The sequence below is a fragment of the Gadus morhua genome, chromosome 13, assembly GCF_902167405.1.
Source record: "Gadus morhua chromosome 13, gadMor3.0, whole genome shotgun sequence".
NCBI lineage: Eukaryota > Metazoa > Chordata > Actinopteri > Gadiformes > Gadidae > Gadus > Gadus morhua.
Genome location: NC_044060.1, coordinates 2,421,407 through 2,438,814, shown reverse-complemented (window position 1 = coordinate 2,438,814; position 17,408 = coordinate 2,421,407). Strand labels below are relative to the sequence as shown.

The following is a 17,408-nucleotide window of genomic DNA, read 5'->3' as shown; positions in this document are numbered from 1 at the left end:
GGATCAGGCCTCATTGGCTAAGGGCGTTGTTGCCGATGATTCGTGCTTGCCTTTCTATTGCACGGGTTAAAGATGATATTTCATGTTGTGGTTATCATTTTTTTGTGTATAAAAGATTCTATAGAAATACTGCAGCCTATCTCGGGCAGGATTGATCAATTATTAACCTTGACGAGACTTTCCTGGTTGACCATAGGTTAAAGGTTTTCTCTTTTTTTTGTGTGTTTGTGTGTTTGTGCGCTTGCACGTGCATTTTATAACGTGCCGTCTAACCTCCTTTGAGCATACCAACAAGATATAAACACAGACACACACGTGAACGCGAGCGCACACACATGAATAGAGTAGACACACTCTCATGCACATCAGAACCTCAGGGCAGCAGGAAAACACCCCTTTACTGAGGGATCACATGCGGAAGAACAAAGAGATGTGAGGGGTTTCTTCACTGCCAATCAAACTGTACACTATCCTCTGATGTCTCTGCTTCCTGGCCCCGACATAACCTTTTGCATTACCAAGCTATACTGACCTCACACCCCTGTTGCATGCTGGGATACTGTGCACTCAGGTGGTGTGGTGGGGAGGGGAGAGATGGGGTTGGGGTTGGTCAATGACCAACAAATGAATTCCGTTAACCTTGTTAACCGGACACGGTTCAACAAGCTCATAATGCGATGGCTGTGAATCAGGGTTAACCCGCGTGTGGAGGCTAAGTGTTGGCGCTTCTCTGTGGGAGGAGGGGGGAATGATTAGGACCGACATTTATAACTTTGTGGCGGGGGTAGGAGTCAATGTGAGGTCGCCGGTTTGGATATAAGGATCATGTATAACATACTGTTGGCCTGGTTTTGTAATTAAGGCCATTTCGTTATTTGCTTGGATTACATGATCTTACATCATCACTGCTACATTATGAATAGGTATTGCCGCTGGAGAAATCAGGCCTACATTTATCATTAAATATAAATGTGTCCCCATGTACGCAATTAAGGGGCTGAATGCATGCTTGGCGGATGTCCACAGCCTGTAAATCTACATTTTAGCAGAGAAATGTGAGCCTTTCACAGATACAGTTCATCTAGAAAGATAAAGACTAAAACTGTCAAAGTACATGGACATCAAGTTTCCGCAAAAGGTTCATCATCAAATCTGCAAGACACCTCTGAAGCCATATTGAGCAAATTACCACTGGCTCAATCTGTGTTCCCAAAGTGAACAATCTGCGTCATGCCAGGGCCTGAGAGCAGACTGATGTCTCTCACTCAGAGAGAGAGGAGATACCTAACCAGTCCATCAGATGACACCTGTTGCGTCTCCAACCTCTAACCCTCCGAGTTTACCTGATGTCATATCATCAACACACACCTGTCAACGTGCAACTGGGCGAACACACTTTAAACGCCAAACCTTAAGAACCGCGGCACGTTGCTTTGGCGAGCTGTACCCATGTTCCTCTAAATCAACGCTGCCCCTGGTAAAACACACGGGAGACCCAGGTGGATCACTCTACATCCTGATACCGGAAAGCCGTGCTCATATAAACACGTAGCCCTCGGCTAACGGGTCTCATGCTAGCACGTAGCCCGCGGCTAACAGGTAGCTGTGACGAGGCCCTCTGACGAGCCGGTGGCATGTTGGGGGTTGGAGTCTTGATTGAATTGATTATGCTGTTATCTTTCTCTCCCTCCTTCTGAAAAGATGAACTGGAGCGCATGAAGGGCTTATTTGATGAGTGTTAACAATGAGACTGCAGGGAGCCCAGTTAAGGTATTGATTTCAGTCGTCCTGTGAGTGTTTTGTGCGTGTGTGTGTGTGTGTGTGTGTGTGTGTGTGTGTGTGTGTGTGTGTGTGTGTGTGTGTGTGTGTGTGTGTGTGTGTGTGTGTGTGTGTGTGTAGGGCTGTGTATGTGTGTGTGTGAGTGTGCATGAGTGTGTTCTGCACAAAAGAGATGGAGACCGACACAGATAGCAGGACAGAAACAGTGTATGTGTGCGTGTTTGTGTCTGTGTGTGTTTGTGTGTGCAGGTCAGAAACAAGGTATGTGTGTGCGTGCGTGCGTGCGTGTTTGTCTGTGTGTGTATGACTGTGTGTGCATTTGCATGTTGTGTTAGTGTCAGAGTGACAGGGATAGAGAGAGAGAGAGTGAGAGAGAGAAAGAGATAGAGAGACAGTGAGCGATGGAGAGCGAGAGAGGTAGCGAGAGACTGACAGCTGCAGAGGAACAAAGTGACTGTTACCTCCTCTCTGACGCCTCTACCTTTTCCTCGTCGTATTCCAGATGAAAAACAGCACACAGTAGCAAGAGACATTCGTACGGCTGTAAAACAGCCGCAGAACTCATGCTGGGCGGAAAGGACTGTCACCAAAATAGTTACAAAGGAGCTGGAATCACCCCAGGATGAAAGTAATAAATGGGCGGAATTATAATAACTGTATAATGAGGGGAAGGGAACAAAGCAATTCGTTGGCATCAAACACAATGTACTGACTCACGAGAATAACAAAAGCTTTAATTAGTCCACGTGTTGGTCTGACTCCAGCGGAGCCCTCAGTCGGAGTACCCCCACAGTCTGCGGGGGAACCGGGGCCATGCCCGTCTCTTCTGTGGCCTTTGTTGTGGGGAGTTCAAGGCTACGCAAATTCCCCTGCTCATTCGACTGTGAGCACGACTAGGGCTACGTGCATAGCTGCTAGGGGTCGCTATTTATAATACTACTACTGCGCTATGTACCGTACTACTGCTAGCACGACCAGGGTTATGTGTATAGCTTCTAGAGGTGTCTATTTATCATACTACTGATAGCATGACTACTACTGCTATTTGTATAGCTGCTTGAGGCTGCTATGAGGAGTACTACTGCTAGTGGTGTAGCTGCTAGAGTGCGCTATGTGTCTTACAACTGATAGCACGACTAATGCTCTGGGACTCCATCCTTTAGGTCGGGTTGTAGTCCCAGAGAAAAAACCAAGTTCCTTTAGGTCGGGTTGGAGTCCCGACGTGGGTACCAGAGACACTGTTGATCTGATCTTAAATACATTGCACTTTATAAAATGCTGATCTATTTCACTCACTTATCTATTATTTTATTTTATTGTATGACAATGTTTATACGTGAAGCACTTTGAGTCTGCCTTGTTTATGAAAAGTGTGATATAAATAAAGTGTCCTTGCCTTGCCTAGGTGTATAGCTGCTAGAGGTTGCTACGTACCGTACTTCGGCTAGAACGACTATTGCTAGTGGTATAGCTGCTAGAGTTCGCTATGTGTACGGTACTACTGCTAGCATGACTACTGCTATTGGTATAGTTGTTAGATGTATCTATGTCTCTCATGACTCCTGTTAGAGGGATAGCGTCTACAGTAGAACTTGAAGTAGTAAGTAGGCCATAACCTACAAAATATTGCTTAGACTACAATTATAACTATATCTGCTATAGAACAGCTATTACTTCTAGGTTATGGTGTTCTCCAGCCATAATTGCAAGTGTCTAAAATAACTTAAAAGCGTCTGCTCGATTCAAAATAGCACTTAATAGTGTGACTACTACGACTCCTATAATAAGTATGATTGGTGTTTTGGGGAGATATTCCATTAGGAGGAGGGGGTTGCTAAATGAGTGATACCACAGCATTGCTTGCTTGGCTTCAGGAAGGAAAAGCCTAAAAGTTACACAGTGTTTTCTTTTGTGGGGCTGAGGGATTGATTCTGAATCTTCTGTGTGCAATTTGCTACATTATGTTTTGTTTTCAATAAATGTCCTTAATATTTGTTTGGTAACCACTTTGATCAATGCTAGTGGCACTAACCAATCATTTTATTTGTTACAAGTAAGCAAATCCCAGACAATTATGAAACGCTACAAGAAAAATGTGTTCATGCATCTACATTCTCTTTATCTAAAACAAGGTCAGCTGTAGATAGCTGTGGGAAACCCTGATAAGCCAATTGATGATGGCTAAGCGTTTGAACGATGCAAAAGTCACAAAACATCCAGCATCATTGAGCCCCATATATATCAATAAATATGCGATACATGATTCGCCGACCAGCCAACAAGGGTTCTGGCCTGATGAATCACATCAACAAAGAAAAGATCTCAGTCAAAGTCACCCCGACTGCTTTTTATGATAGTAATAGTACATGAGATGTATGTGTCCTATACAGTTAGTCAGATGATACTTGCAGGTGAAACTTGCTCAACATAAGCAGAGAAATAGGGCAGAGGGTGGAATCGCTCCCATCACCGACGCAGAACCAGAAGCTCAAGCCCTAGGTGTAGAGACCCACGGAATAGAGACTCACAGCGTACCTATGGCGCCTATTCTATGACTTTATCACACAAGAGGGAGTGCTTTCGTATTCAATATCAGCACAACTGTGATTTGTCTGTTATAATAATCACAGCAGTCTATTAGTTAACAGGTATAAGCATCAACAGATTATGATTTGTTTGTTTATTTAATCATATATTTAGCCCTGCAAACACAAATAGTTCTGTGACTTCACTGGAACGGAGATGTTGCCAGCAACACACAAACATGCCAAGCCAGATACCTTGCATCATATACATTTGCAGCGGGGTGTTTACAGTTATTGACGGTTGCCTTGGTGGCATCTGGGATTCCGACAGCTTAACAGACCGTTAATTGAATCAACGTTATTGGAGTCACCTGTGAGGCGAAGTGATACATGCATCGTTAAAAGTCCCAGTGTTGCTTAGCTGCATCCTTGTGTCCCAAACGTCTCAACTGCTGCTTAATCAGGTGCCTCCTGCTAAGGCAGGCTCTGAAGGCAGTGGCTCCAAAGGATACTGCCTTGCTTGATGGCAAGGCAGCAAGCAGCAGCCTTTCATTTGGGACAAAGTCTCCTTCAGCACTCATGGAAGGCCTCTTCTCCAATCAAATGACTTGGTCGGAATGTACTGTTGAATAATGAAGCATAACTCAGGCTCCATACTCAAACGTTTGCGAGCATGGCTCCCAGACTGCCGCACTGTGGCTGAAACCATCCCGTTCGCTAGTTGGCATTCTCGCAGCCCTACCACTCGTACAATCATCATCAATTTGTACGGTCGAGGACCTTGGCTAATTGCATGAAAATATTAATGTGCTGGAAAAAAGACATGGATGGCAGGTTTTTATGACAGCAATCACTGGTTAGCGGTGTGTGGCTGCTCAATAGATGGTCAATTAGGTTTTATATACACAACAAATTAAAGCACGTTGCCTCTACGTAATTAAGAGCCTGAATCACAGACACCTTCCAATCCTCCGAACTTTTGCTACTCCAGCGAATAGCACATTAGCTTACAGAGTAATGACTTATCGCGCAGTGTTTTAGCCGGTAGCAACAAAGCTCACACAGTCACACCTCAGCATGTAGTGCTGTTATTTAAGCAGACAATGTTACCATGTAGGAGACAAAAATAAGCTCGGAGGAGAGGTTTATCTTGTAGTCACGATTTAAAAGGAGAAAATCAGAGAAGATGAACATATTCCCCCAGTAAACATTGATGTACTTCTTTTGACTCCTGGAAAACTTGAGATTATTAACTCTCAGCACACAAACATATCCATCAATGGTTCAGGAGAGCCAAGTCTACCAAAGCCCTGACTGACCTCTGTTCCACCCTCCAGTGGTGGCCCGGGTAGCCCTGGTTCCCCTGGAGATATGAATGCAGCTGGGCATGCAGTGCGTGGCTTGAGCCAGAGCCAGAGCCAGAGCCCAGCCCAGTGGAAGTTTCAGTGTCCTCTCCTTGACTTCGCGGCTGACCGGAACTGTCAACGCATCAATCTCCCATCCTTCAAAAACAACCACTCCCTGCCCATCAGTCGGCACTGACATGACCCTTACTGAGCCTCATCCGTCCTTATGCAGACCTCGGAACTGAGGACAAACCAGTGGCTCTGATTTATGAGGTCTTTCTTGAAGGGGGTGTATGTGTGAAGTCTGTTCGACCACTATTTACATCCAAATCAGTGAACAAATGAGGCAGCTACGAGTGAATTGATGCCACTCTTCAACACTTGCAATTCCCCTGGAATTGGAAAGTTAAGGAAAGTTAGAATTTCTGGCATTGTGCCCGGGAGGAAATTGTCGCTGTTACTTACAAAGAAAGAGCTCACAACAATCAGACTCCACTTAAAGTACCCCCACCTGTGCGGTTAATGACGAACAGCAGGCAAAGGTTTTCTTAGGAAAGAAAAGTTTCGGAAAGGGAGTTCAACAGCTTTTCTCGGTTGCCGATCTGTGAAGAATAATCATGGTTTTGACCTCACTTTATATTTATACAAATGCGCTTCATTTACGGCGGTTACATGACTGTAACGGTTGATTTAAATGGCCAAAAGCAATCAAACAGTTCACTGGGAATCTAAACTTAAGCAGGGCAGTCAGTCACCTTCCTGGTTCACGGTCAACACACAAAGTTTTGAAGCTGGCATCACTTCAATCCATTTCCTCTTCAAAACAAGCCGTCTCCTCCCATCAATAGGCCGTAACATGGGCAGCCAGGCCCTCGCCTCTCCTTGTGGAGACCTTGGCAATCCGGGCCTTTGATTGATAAAGTCCATCCTGAGGATCTGTGCTTGAGGCTCACTATTTAGTTATTTAGTTATTGACGCTTTTAACCAAAGTCGCTTCCAGATCAAGATGCGATTAAGGAACAAGTGGGGGGTGGAGAATCTTGCTGAAGGAAGCCTGCAGGTATGCAGAGGACATGGGGGATGGGACCCAGGGCCTTTTGGATGGGAGCTGAACACCCCACCACTATCGTATCCTGCCTTATCCTGCATATAGCAAGGCAAATCCACTGCTGTCTGTGCAGCATTGCGTTACCATGGGACAGCCACTTGTACCCGAGAACACACACACACACACGCTCAAAGTGAGAGGTACATACAAAGAGACACATCCAGCATCGCAATTCACACATGTACCAACGCAATAACACATAACAGTAACGACCTACTGAGTACGGAGGCACATAATGCATACAGATTAGAAAGAGAGACACATTCTGTTTTAATGGTACACACAGACACACACACACACACACACACACACACTAATAAGAGAGCCTCTTATAAGATCTAAGAGACCATAGCGCCAAGACAGTACTTCTAAAGTCACGTAACACATCAAGGCACAATAGAGAGAGGAACTCTGGAAATGTTATTCATAGATAGTGAAATTACAAAATTCCCTCATGGAATTTAATGAGGAGTAAATCTGTTGTCGCAGGAACTACCGTTATACCAAAAGAAAAATGAAAGACTAAGCTAAGAAAAGGCAGACACATTTCAACACAATTATCCCCCATAACCTTGGGCCTTTCTGCCAATTAGTAGTCGGATAAAGTATTTACTCGGGAGGTAACAGCCAATAACGTAACAAAAAAGTTTCTTGACCAATGCAGTCTCAACAAACATTCTTATATTATAATTGAACATATAACGTCAGTATATACAGATCCTGTCATTTTACTTTAATTTACCATTACCGTTATTTTATTTGTGACTTTATTTCAGTTTCTTTATCCGACCCATCTATTTATATTGACGTGTTGTTGTATGATGTATGCTGCTGTTATGCCCACATTTCTCTTTTGGGTTGAATAAAGTATCCATCAAATCTAAAACCTTCGCAGCCAAGCCTCTTCACAAAGTATCCTTCCTTTGCCTGTAAATGCTGGCAATACCTTCACCTTCACCAAGGTGTGACGAAAAACACACTAACGACGTCATAAGTGAAACTACACTCCATGCCGCTACAGCGGTGTACGGCAGTGTAAAAAATCTGGGGGTCTTGATTTGACTGCGGCAACTTCGAGAGTTTGCTGCCTTCAGCACACTTTGAATGCACCCCGCTGGTGGCTATGATTCAAGACACTGGTCCTTTGTATTGCTGACAAGTCAACGAAGCATGTCTGCATTCTGCTGCATTCTGAGACATTGTCGCGCTAGCTAGCTATCTGCCAGAGGGATCAGCCTTAGACAAATAGAGTTCAGACGCAGACAAGTGATTCTGCTCTGATAGATGGTTTGACAGGTACAATGTGTTTGTTTGTGTGTGTTTGTGAGTGTGTGTGTGTGTGTGTGTGTGTGTTTCTGTTTGTGTGTGCGTGAGGGGGTGGGTTGTTTGTGTGTGTTGTTTGTGTGTGCGTGTGCGTGTGCGTGTGCGTGTGCGTGTGCATGCGTGCGTGCGTGCGTGTGTGCGCATGCCCGCCTGTGGGCAGTTTGTGACATGAGTTGTAGTCTCTCCGTTCCAAACAACATTACTACAACATTGGAGTGACTCGGGTCAAATAGCCATTTTCCGCAAGGTATATATATATTTTGCATGAAATTGCTTCTGAATATGTAATCTCAAGGCCCTCAGGCTGGGCAATATGTTGAAATGTATTATCATGATAGACTCGGGCAAATTTCACTAAAATTATAAATATTACAATATGAATTCAAAACACCATTCGCAGTTGTCTTACTGAGGGTCATTAAATTGAAGCATACGGTAATTGTAAGACTAGCATCAGGCTAAAACTACTTTTACTTTCTCTCAAACCTCTCATTTTGAAAGATTTGAGTTTACACCTCCTCATCGTAATTACTTTAGATGATAAAACCTGGTATCAAGAGGAGTAGATATCTTCCATTCATTACGATGCAAGACCATTCAGAGGCAATAAACGTTCATATTGAATTATTGTCCGGTCCTCAAAGACTATATATGTCTTACACCTATTGAGATGTGGCCCGCGGGTATCTATCTGCAGTCTGATTAATCTCAATCAATACCGATACGAACTCTGCACGTGTTGAGTGGTTTAATGGAGGAAGAACTCAGGCTTTACCTGCTAATCTTTGTGTTAGTGCATACTGATTAGATGCATACAGCGTGCAGGAAATCCCTGTAAGTATACAGCGTTTCCTTAATTATCCTTATCTATATGTATTACTACAAAGATAAGTAGGGGCTAGACAGGGAATACAGAGATATCTCATTAATAAGCAGGTATGTGAAGACAGTGAATACAGAGAATGATGATTGTGCTGAGAAAGCAGGTAGGTGTTTGGGAGTAAAAACTGAAATGGGTCATTAAAGAGAAGGTTGGGGTTAGACATTGAATACAGAGACAGATCATTAAGGAGCAGATAGGGGCTAGACATTGAATACAGATACAGGTCATTAAGGAGCAGAAGGGGTTAGACATTGAATACAGACAAAGCTCATTAAGGAGCAGGTAGGGGTTAGACATCAGATTGTTCTGCAATACTGATCATTCTCTAATAGTTAGGATGAGAACCAAGTCCTCTAACAATGAGGTTGACATCATCTAGCAAATCAATAATTGTACTGTAAACAATGCAGCCCATGTCATACTCAGGGAATTCTCCAGGCAGTGTTGTCCGGGGAGAGCATTGTGGTACCAATTGGTCTGCACTAAAACAGTGAGGCTTAGGACGAACAGAACGCCAGCTTCACTAAAGAGAAAAAAGTTGTGGAACAAGTTGTACTGCTTTCCCACCAGCTAGCCTAACGATGGGAATGAACTCAATGTGACAGCGTATACTTAAATAAATGCACTCTTTCCAAATGTACCTACGAGGCCGCTGCCGCTGAGTGAAAAGGCCAAATTCAATCCAACAGTCCACTCCGAACCCAAACTTCAGCGGGGCTCTTTCCCCACACACATTTCCTCTGGGCGTTGCTGGTAAAGGGCCAACTACCAACGTTCCAGTGTAGCTGCCAACATTTAAATAATGCATTCAATCTGGCCGTTGTGGAGGCGGAGGCTGTTAGACATGAATTGTCGGTCAATCTGCCCCAGGTAAATAAAAGGTTAAGACAAAGTGGGACTTTTCCCCTTAGACTCCATTCAAAAACAGCCAATGGGGGGTATTTGTCAAACTAAGGGTCTCGGATTGAGAACCCACTCTACTCTCAGAACCAATAGAAAACACCCCGAAAACCGCTTCCACTCGCAATCCCTATCCATCCCGGTCAAGGGTTTTCTCTTCGGCCCTACAACAAAACAAACCATTGGGAGCCGTTTAAAATACAAGGGCTCCGCTGGAGGTCTGCCCGGACAACAGAAGCTCTCTGCGGCCCTTAATGGATGGGGCTGTGGGCCTGGATGCCTCTCAGAGGCTTTGGTCTAACCTGGCAGCTCTTTCAGGCTCAGCGGTGGGAGGGCGGTGGCAGTGGTGGGGATGGAGCTCCCCCACCAGGCTGTGGTGGCGTTGGGGGCTGAACGGCCACACCGGCCCCCCTGGGTACGTGGAGGTGGAGGGACAGAGTGTGTGGGAGTCAGTGACGGTATGTCGGCCTGCTGTACACCATCAAGTATGTCGCCCAGTGAAGTGTTGCTTTGGGCTGATGTCTGCCCCACTTGTTATTCTGTTCTTTAGGGTATTGATTGACTCTTTTAGATAGATTTTAGTTTTTTAGGGGGGGAGAGGAGAGGGGTATGTATGTCTCTCGAAAGTCAAATAGGAAACTAGCAAAGATTAATGTGGAAAGAGAACCACATTAAAGGTGGAGAAGGAGGGAAAGAAGGAAAAGGAAGAGAAGGGTCAGGAGGAAGAGGAGGAGAAGGAAGGTGGAGGAGGAAAAGGAGGGAGGAGAATGAGGAAGAGGATGAGAAAGAGAATGAGAAGGTGGAGAGGAGGAGGTGCAAAGGAGGAGAGCGAGGATGAAGATGAGGGATTAATCATTCTAACTGTGCCGGCGGAAGGGAGGTAGGTGTGGTGGCCTTATGTTTGCGTGGAGGTCTCTCATGTCGTGTCTCAACTGCTACTTTGAGATTATGAATAGATTATTCACCACAAGTCATTAGGATTCCAACGGGGACCGTCCCCTCCAAAACTCCTTATACGTTGTTGAATAATGCAGCGGCAGCAAGGGGGGCTTTTACCGTCACTAATCCATTTGGATTAATTTCCATTTTGACCTGAAAGGGGGGGGGGGGGGGGGGTCTGTAGCCTAACGGTTTGTAAATTGGGTTACTTACGACTGAAACAAAAACGGTGATACAACCATACGGACAGCCTGATTGACAAGCTCTGTGTGTGATGGGCTCATATTAGTGTTCGGTCATGATGTCATGTGTCACAGGACATCATCCGGCCCCATCGGGGGGCTGACCAATCAGAAGCAGCCATTTCAATTCCCTTTGGATGTGTGTCACCCGCTGGACGGGTTGATTACTAGCTTATGAAATGGAAAAACATGTCACCATTCATGTATTCATGGACAACAACCACCATGTTCCAATTACGCAATAAAAACAAATCGACACCCGGTGTGCATCCGACGATAGCGAGACGTCGGTAGAGCGGCGTGGATACCGACGCGCTCTGAGTTAGCTTTATAGCCCTATGTTTTTTTTTACAATGGGAACGTGAGCGGCGTGTGCGTTGGAGCTGACCAGCGTTGTCTAATGAGGCACCGAGCAGCAGGCTGAAGGGGATCGGGGAAAGCCTGGCAGGCTCTGCAAATTACACTGGAGTCATTTCAACAGTCAAACCCTGAATTTAATTTGCCCTTTACTCCCCGAAAATGTACCTCGCCAGACGATTTAGCGTTTTACGATTGTTATTCATTTGATCATTTCTGGAACGACGCCCTCGTTTTCCTTCCGGGATTAATAAAGTATATTTTATGTTATTGCCTTTATGGAATGCTATGTTATTATCCATGATTGTCGCAGTCGATATTCTTCGGTTTAGGGATAAAAAGACGCTAACTGGTATCAACCTTTTTGAGGCCAGAAAATAAGTCCAACAGCCAGAAGATGTTCTGCCCACACAGAAATAGAAACTCGTTTTAGGGGGGGATGGAGGTCTAAGCAGTGCAGAGTAGCTTTCATGCTTTCAAAATAATTTGTTCTCCTTTCAGAAGAAGGGACCCTAGGGTCATGTGACTGCCATGGGGCCTAGTGGTGCACCCCAAAGGAAGAGAAGCATCTAGATTCGCCACACATGGCTACACTGGTCCTGATTGTCAATGGGCCTGAGTCACCAAGCGATCATCTTGGGTCCATTCTGGGGCTGAAGGGGGGGGACTGAATGGGGTGTGAGTGAATGCTCACACCCCATGGCAGTCTGGTGTGTGGTTGCATTGGAATATACTCCAGCGTTCTCATTGGTTCACTCAAACCCCCTGATCAGGATTCACAGCCCTAATGTAAGGGGTTCATATATAATACATAACCCAGTGATGGGTAGAGTTTGGGGAGAAGGGAGGGGAGAGAGAGAGAGAGAGAGAGAGAGAGGGAGAGGGAGAGGGAGAGGGAGAGAGAGAGAGAGAGAGAGAGAGAGAGAGAGAGAGAGAGAGAGAGAGAGAGAGAAAGACAGAGAGAGGCAAAGAAAAAAGTAGAGCGACAGCTAGAGAGATAATGAGACATAGGGGAGGGAGCGATGACAGTTACTTGGAGAGAGCGAGAGAGACAGAGAGAGAGAGAGCGAGACAGAGAGAGAGAGCGAGACAGACAGAGAGATAGCGAGATGGAGAGAGTGAGAGATGGCGAGAGAGAGAGAGTGAGAGGATTCTGCTCTATAACATGATTATCACAACAAAAGAGAGGAACCTCATTCACTTTTGTCCTCTGGATTTTCCCAAAAGCATCCAACATTTCCCTGTTATAAAGATCATGATCATAAGAGAGAGAGAGAGAGAGAGAGAGAGAGAGAGAGAGAGAGAGAGAGAGAGAGAGAGAGAGAGAGAGAGAGAGAGAGAGAGAGAGAGAGAGAGAGAGAGAGAGAGAGAGAGAGAGAGAGAGAGGTAAAGAGAGAGAAAGAGAGAGAAAGAGAGAGATAAAGCTTTGCTACAAAAAACGCCAGCAAAGAGAGACACAACCAGAGGTGTAGCTTTGCTTACAGAAGTGGAACATACAAGCCCATCAAAGGCATTGCTACATTTCTTATCCTACGTCACTGGGTTTCACAAAGGAGTCAAGCTTGGATGGCTCCACACCATGGGGCTAACCTCACTGGGTTAAAGCAGAGCCCGCTAGCCCAGGAGAGACGGTCTAAATCTAATGTGTTTGTGATTCAGGCCCGGATGCCAGCTAGGCCACTTAGAGGCATTAGGCCAGTAATGAACTGGAAACAGCTGGGAAGCAGACGACTTTCTCTATCACTGGGGAAAATAATTACTGTCTCATTTTGGTCCTGCGAGATTACGCTGATGTAGGGACATGCTATAGCTAGCTAGCCCCCCGGGTGATTGTGGTGAAACACTTTTCCCGCTCTTTTTATCTGACCTACTTCCCCGAGTCAGGAATCGGCAGTGATGTGTGAAGGAAACAAGGGAGGGAACCTAATCGTCTCCTAATTTACTGTGGCCTAATTTAGTCCAGAGGGATTAACATCTTTCAGTACACTACACACTTCGATTCTCTCCTTAGCTTTCTGCTTTTCCTTCCTTTTGTCATCAATGTTTAGATGTTTGGTTGGCTGTTTATGCTTCTACACACGTGAACAAATATCTACAGCCTAATTTATAATGTATCTAAAGATACAGCTCCAGAGCAGATGAATTTTGATGAAAACAGATAAGTAAAGTGGCGTTTGTTCGCTAGTAAAAACGAATTTGGAGTCAAGTGAACGAAAAAACCGTGAAAAGCTTGCGGAAACTCGGCGTAGTGACGGCAGCGCGAGGGGATCTGTCCTTTCAGCACCAGCTACGTGGCGAAATCGAGCACGATCCGACGAGCCCTCTCTCTCCCTCTCGCACTCTCACGCAGCGACTCCGCACACGAGCTCCCGCATGGAGCCACACACGCACACACGCACGCACACGCACGCACACGCACACACACACACACACACACACACACACACACACACACACACACACACACACACACACACACACACACACACACACACAAATACACACACATACCCAAACATAGCAATGAAAGCGGCTCCAGTGTGTTTGCAGCCGGTTGTATTCTGAGTCTCGGTTCCTTTAATTGGCTCGCGTCGCCCGGCCAACACGACTCCAACTCCCACACGCGCTTCTGGCGGGGAGCGATCCAGCTCACAGGCAATCACCTCACACAATGAGGAATATTAATAATATTCTGGAAAGTGGATCATCTGGAGATTTTGAGATGCTCGGGGTTCATGTCACGTTTGGGGTCATTGGCCTATCTGTGCTTCTGAAATAGTGTTTATAAATGGACATTTAGCGCAGTGGGAACATCGTAGGAAAAATAAAACCGGTGCACAGCCTTCATCTGAGGCTTGATGTGAGCTGTTTTTAAGCATACCCATGGTAAAGTGTGTGTGCGAGTGTGTGTGTGTGTGTGTGTGTGTGTGTGTGTGTGTGTGTGTGTGTGTGTGTGTGTGTGTGTGTGTGTGTGTGTGTGTGTGTGTGTGTGTGTGCATTTGTGTGTGTGTGTGTGTGTGTGTGTGTGTGTGTGTGTGTGTTTGTGTGAGTGTATGAGTGTTTGTGAGTCTGTGTGTGTGTGTGTGTGTGTGTGTGTGTGTGTGTGTGTGTGTGTGTGTGTATGCAAGTGTGCGTGCGTGCGCGTGCGCTCGCGCAGTGCTTGCTCGTGTTCGTGCGTCTCCACAGAACCAACCGCCGTCGTACGCGTCGTCTCATCCACCAGTCTCGCGTACGCGTCAACGCACGGACCCTCACCTGAAAGAGCCGTAGAATGTTGGCCACCATGATGGAGACGCTGCTGGCCGAGGCGCCCACCACCCCGACCACCTTCTCCGGCTTCACGAACACGGGTGGCTCGCCGTTGGTGCACCGTACGTCCGACGTGTCCTTCTGAATGAGCGCCTGCACGAACGTCAACGACTGCTCCAGCGCGTACGTGTCCCGCGAGCAGGTGTCCAGCACGCGCGCCCCCAGCGTGATGTTGGGCAGCAGCTCCTCGTCGCCGTTGATCTGGTCCAGCGCGTACATCATCGCCTCCAGCCGGTGGATTCCGTTCTCCTTCTTGATGTCCCCGCACGGGACCCCCGGGAGCCCCCGCGCGTGGACGGGGAAGAGCCCCCCCAGCGTCACGTCGCCCTCCACGCGGATAGAATGTGGCGCGTAAATCTCCTGGGAGCCCGCGAGGTCCAGCAGAAGCGCGTGGAGCAGCCACAAGAAGCGGAGCGCGAGGCGGTGTTTCAGCTGCGCCATGGTGGTGCCTCTCCAAACCGAACCTCTGCCCTCGGATGTGTCCGGTAGAACCGAGAACGCGGGAAAAACGGGAACCTTTAAACCGGGCACTTTTTTTTTTACAACAGTTCTGGAAATCCAAAGTTCCGCATTGTCGAAGTCAAGCGCACGAGACTATCCTGTACGCACGCACGCGCGGGCCATACGGTTCCCACGGAGGTAGAGCGAGGTGAGGAAACCGGTCGAATCCCAGGGACCGAACCGCTTGAGAAACCGCGGCAAGTGGAGTGCGGCTCTGCCACGCGCTATCCCCGCGAAGTCTGCGCGGGCTGCCCACGGCCACGGGCGCTTGTTGCTCGTGCATCCATTCCACCACCAAAGATACGGAGGGAACACGAAGTGGGAGAGAGAGAGAGAGAGAGAGAGATACAGACAGAGGGACGTAGAGAGAGAGAGAGAGAGAGAGAGAGAGAGAGAGAGAGAGAGAGAGAGAGAGAGAGAGAGAGAGAGAGAGAGAGAGAGAGAGAGAGAGAGAGAGAGAGAGAGAGAGAGAGAGAGAGAGTGTGTGTGTGAGTGTGAATGTGTGTGTGCTTGTCTAAGGTGAAAAAAGATGAACTCGACCGTATTAGTTTTCCCCCAAATCAATTCTCCAGGTATCCGGTGAGGCCGTCGGTGTGTGCTCGCAGCAGGGGTTCGTTAACGTGTGTATTCCTCGGTGGTAATCCGGCCGTTGGAGATGAGCATCACAGGCACACAGCAGCCTCCGCAGCTCCACGCTGATGTCATGCTTGACCAACACAAACTAAACCCTCCCGCTCTACAGGCAGCCACAGAGAAGCCCCCCTCTCTCTCTCTCCCTCTCTCTCTCTCTCTCTCCCTCCCTCCCTCCCTCCCTCCCTCCCTCCCTCCCTCCCTCCCTCTCTCCCTCTCTCTCTCTCTCTCTCTCTCTCTCTCTCTCTCTCTCTCTCTCTCTCTCTCTCTCTCTCTCTCTCTCTCTCTCTCTCTCTCTCTCTCTCTCTCTCTCTCTCTCTCTCTCTCTCTCTCTCTCTCTCTCTCTCTCTCTCTCTCTCAGCCTGTTGACTTAAACCCCCTCTCCAGACTTCTTCAAATAAATACGGCAACCCGCTGAGAAAAAAAAAAACTAATCTCGGCGGGACGCGTATTGGGTCACCGAAACATCCCGAACGCGTGCGCAAAACACCACGGAGAGACGACCTGTCTGTGCCGTGTCACGTGCTGATCCCCGTGCGTAATACTTTTCCCGGGCTTGGTCACCTGGTTCAAGGGGAGCAATGACGTCTCGGAAGCGATTTAACGTCGGACATGTCCGAGGAGAACGTTCCGCAACGAGCAGAGAAGCGTCAGCCTCTCGTCATCCAGTGGAAGGGAATTTCATTGATATCCCTCCGTGCTCTCTCCCTGGGTCTCTCTCTCACTCTCACTCTCTCTTTTTAATTTCCGCCTCTCACTCGCTCTCATCTCCACCACTTATAGTCTCTCTCTCTCTCTCTCTCTCTCTCTCTCTCTCTCTCTCTCTCTCTCTCTCTCTCTCTCTCTCTCTCTCTCTCTCTCTCTCTCTCTCTCTCTCTCTCTCTCTCTCTCTCTCTCTCTCTCTCTCTCTCTCTCTCTCTCTCTCTCTCTCTCTCTCCTCATTCTCACACACTCGGACGCCCACACGATCGCGCGGTGAGAATCCCAATGTCTCGGTTTAAAATAAATAAATGGATCGCCAAATACGCAGAACGCGTGGCTGGATTTTCCCATTTTTTTTCTCTACCGTTCATCCGTAGGAACAGATTGGGTGATGGAAAAATAGCACAGTCCTATTGTTAATGCTCAGCCTAAATACATTTGAAACAAGAAAGGTTCAAATCAAATAATGAAAATGAGTGGGTCTGCGTGTCATGCGTGTGTGCGCGCATACCTAATGTATGTGTGGGTTTTTTGCAATTTTGTGTGTCTGTATGTGTATATACCTTTTGACCGTGTGTGTGTACACATGTCTGTATATACCGTGTGTGTGTGTGTGTGTGTGTGTGTGTGTGTGTGTGTGTGTGTGTGTGTGTGTGTGTGTGTGTGTGTGTGCGTGTGTATGCATGTGTGTGTATGTACACTTGTGAGGCGCCGTCTCTGAGCAGCATGTCCAGAACTGCCCAGATGTCCCCGTTTGACAGGCCCCGACGGAGACCCCTAACCCTCTCTCGCTTTCTCTCTCTCCCTCTCTCGCTTTCTCCCTCTCTCCCTCTCTCCCTCTCTAACTTTCTCCCTCCCTCTCTC

The 17,408-nt window shown here is 47.1% G+C and overlaps 1 protein-coding gene across 2 annotated transcripts in view; it reads right to left on the bottom strand.

Moving 5' to 3' along the window:
* The window catches only part of grm7 (glutamate metabotropic receptor 7), a 189,597-nt gene extending 174,009 nt beyond the window's left edge, over positions 1-15,588 (bottom strand). The window contains exon 1 of one of the 2 annotated variants that reach the window (XM_030375438.1): positions 14,658-15,588. In XM_030375438.1, coding sequence (XP_030231298.1) covers positions 14,658-15,152 — 495 coding nt within the window. In that variant the 5' untranslated portion in view covers positions 15,153-15,588. The remainder of the gene's footprint in view (positions 1-14,657) is intronic. The other variant, XM_030375436.1, reaches the window with a different exon arrangement.
* Positions 15,589-17,408: the final 1,820 nt, after the last annotated feature.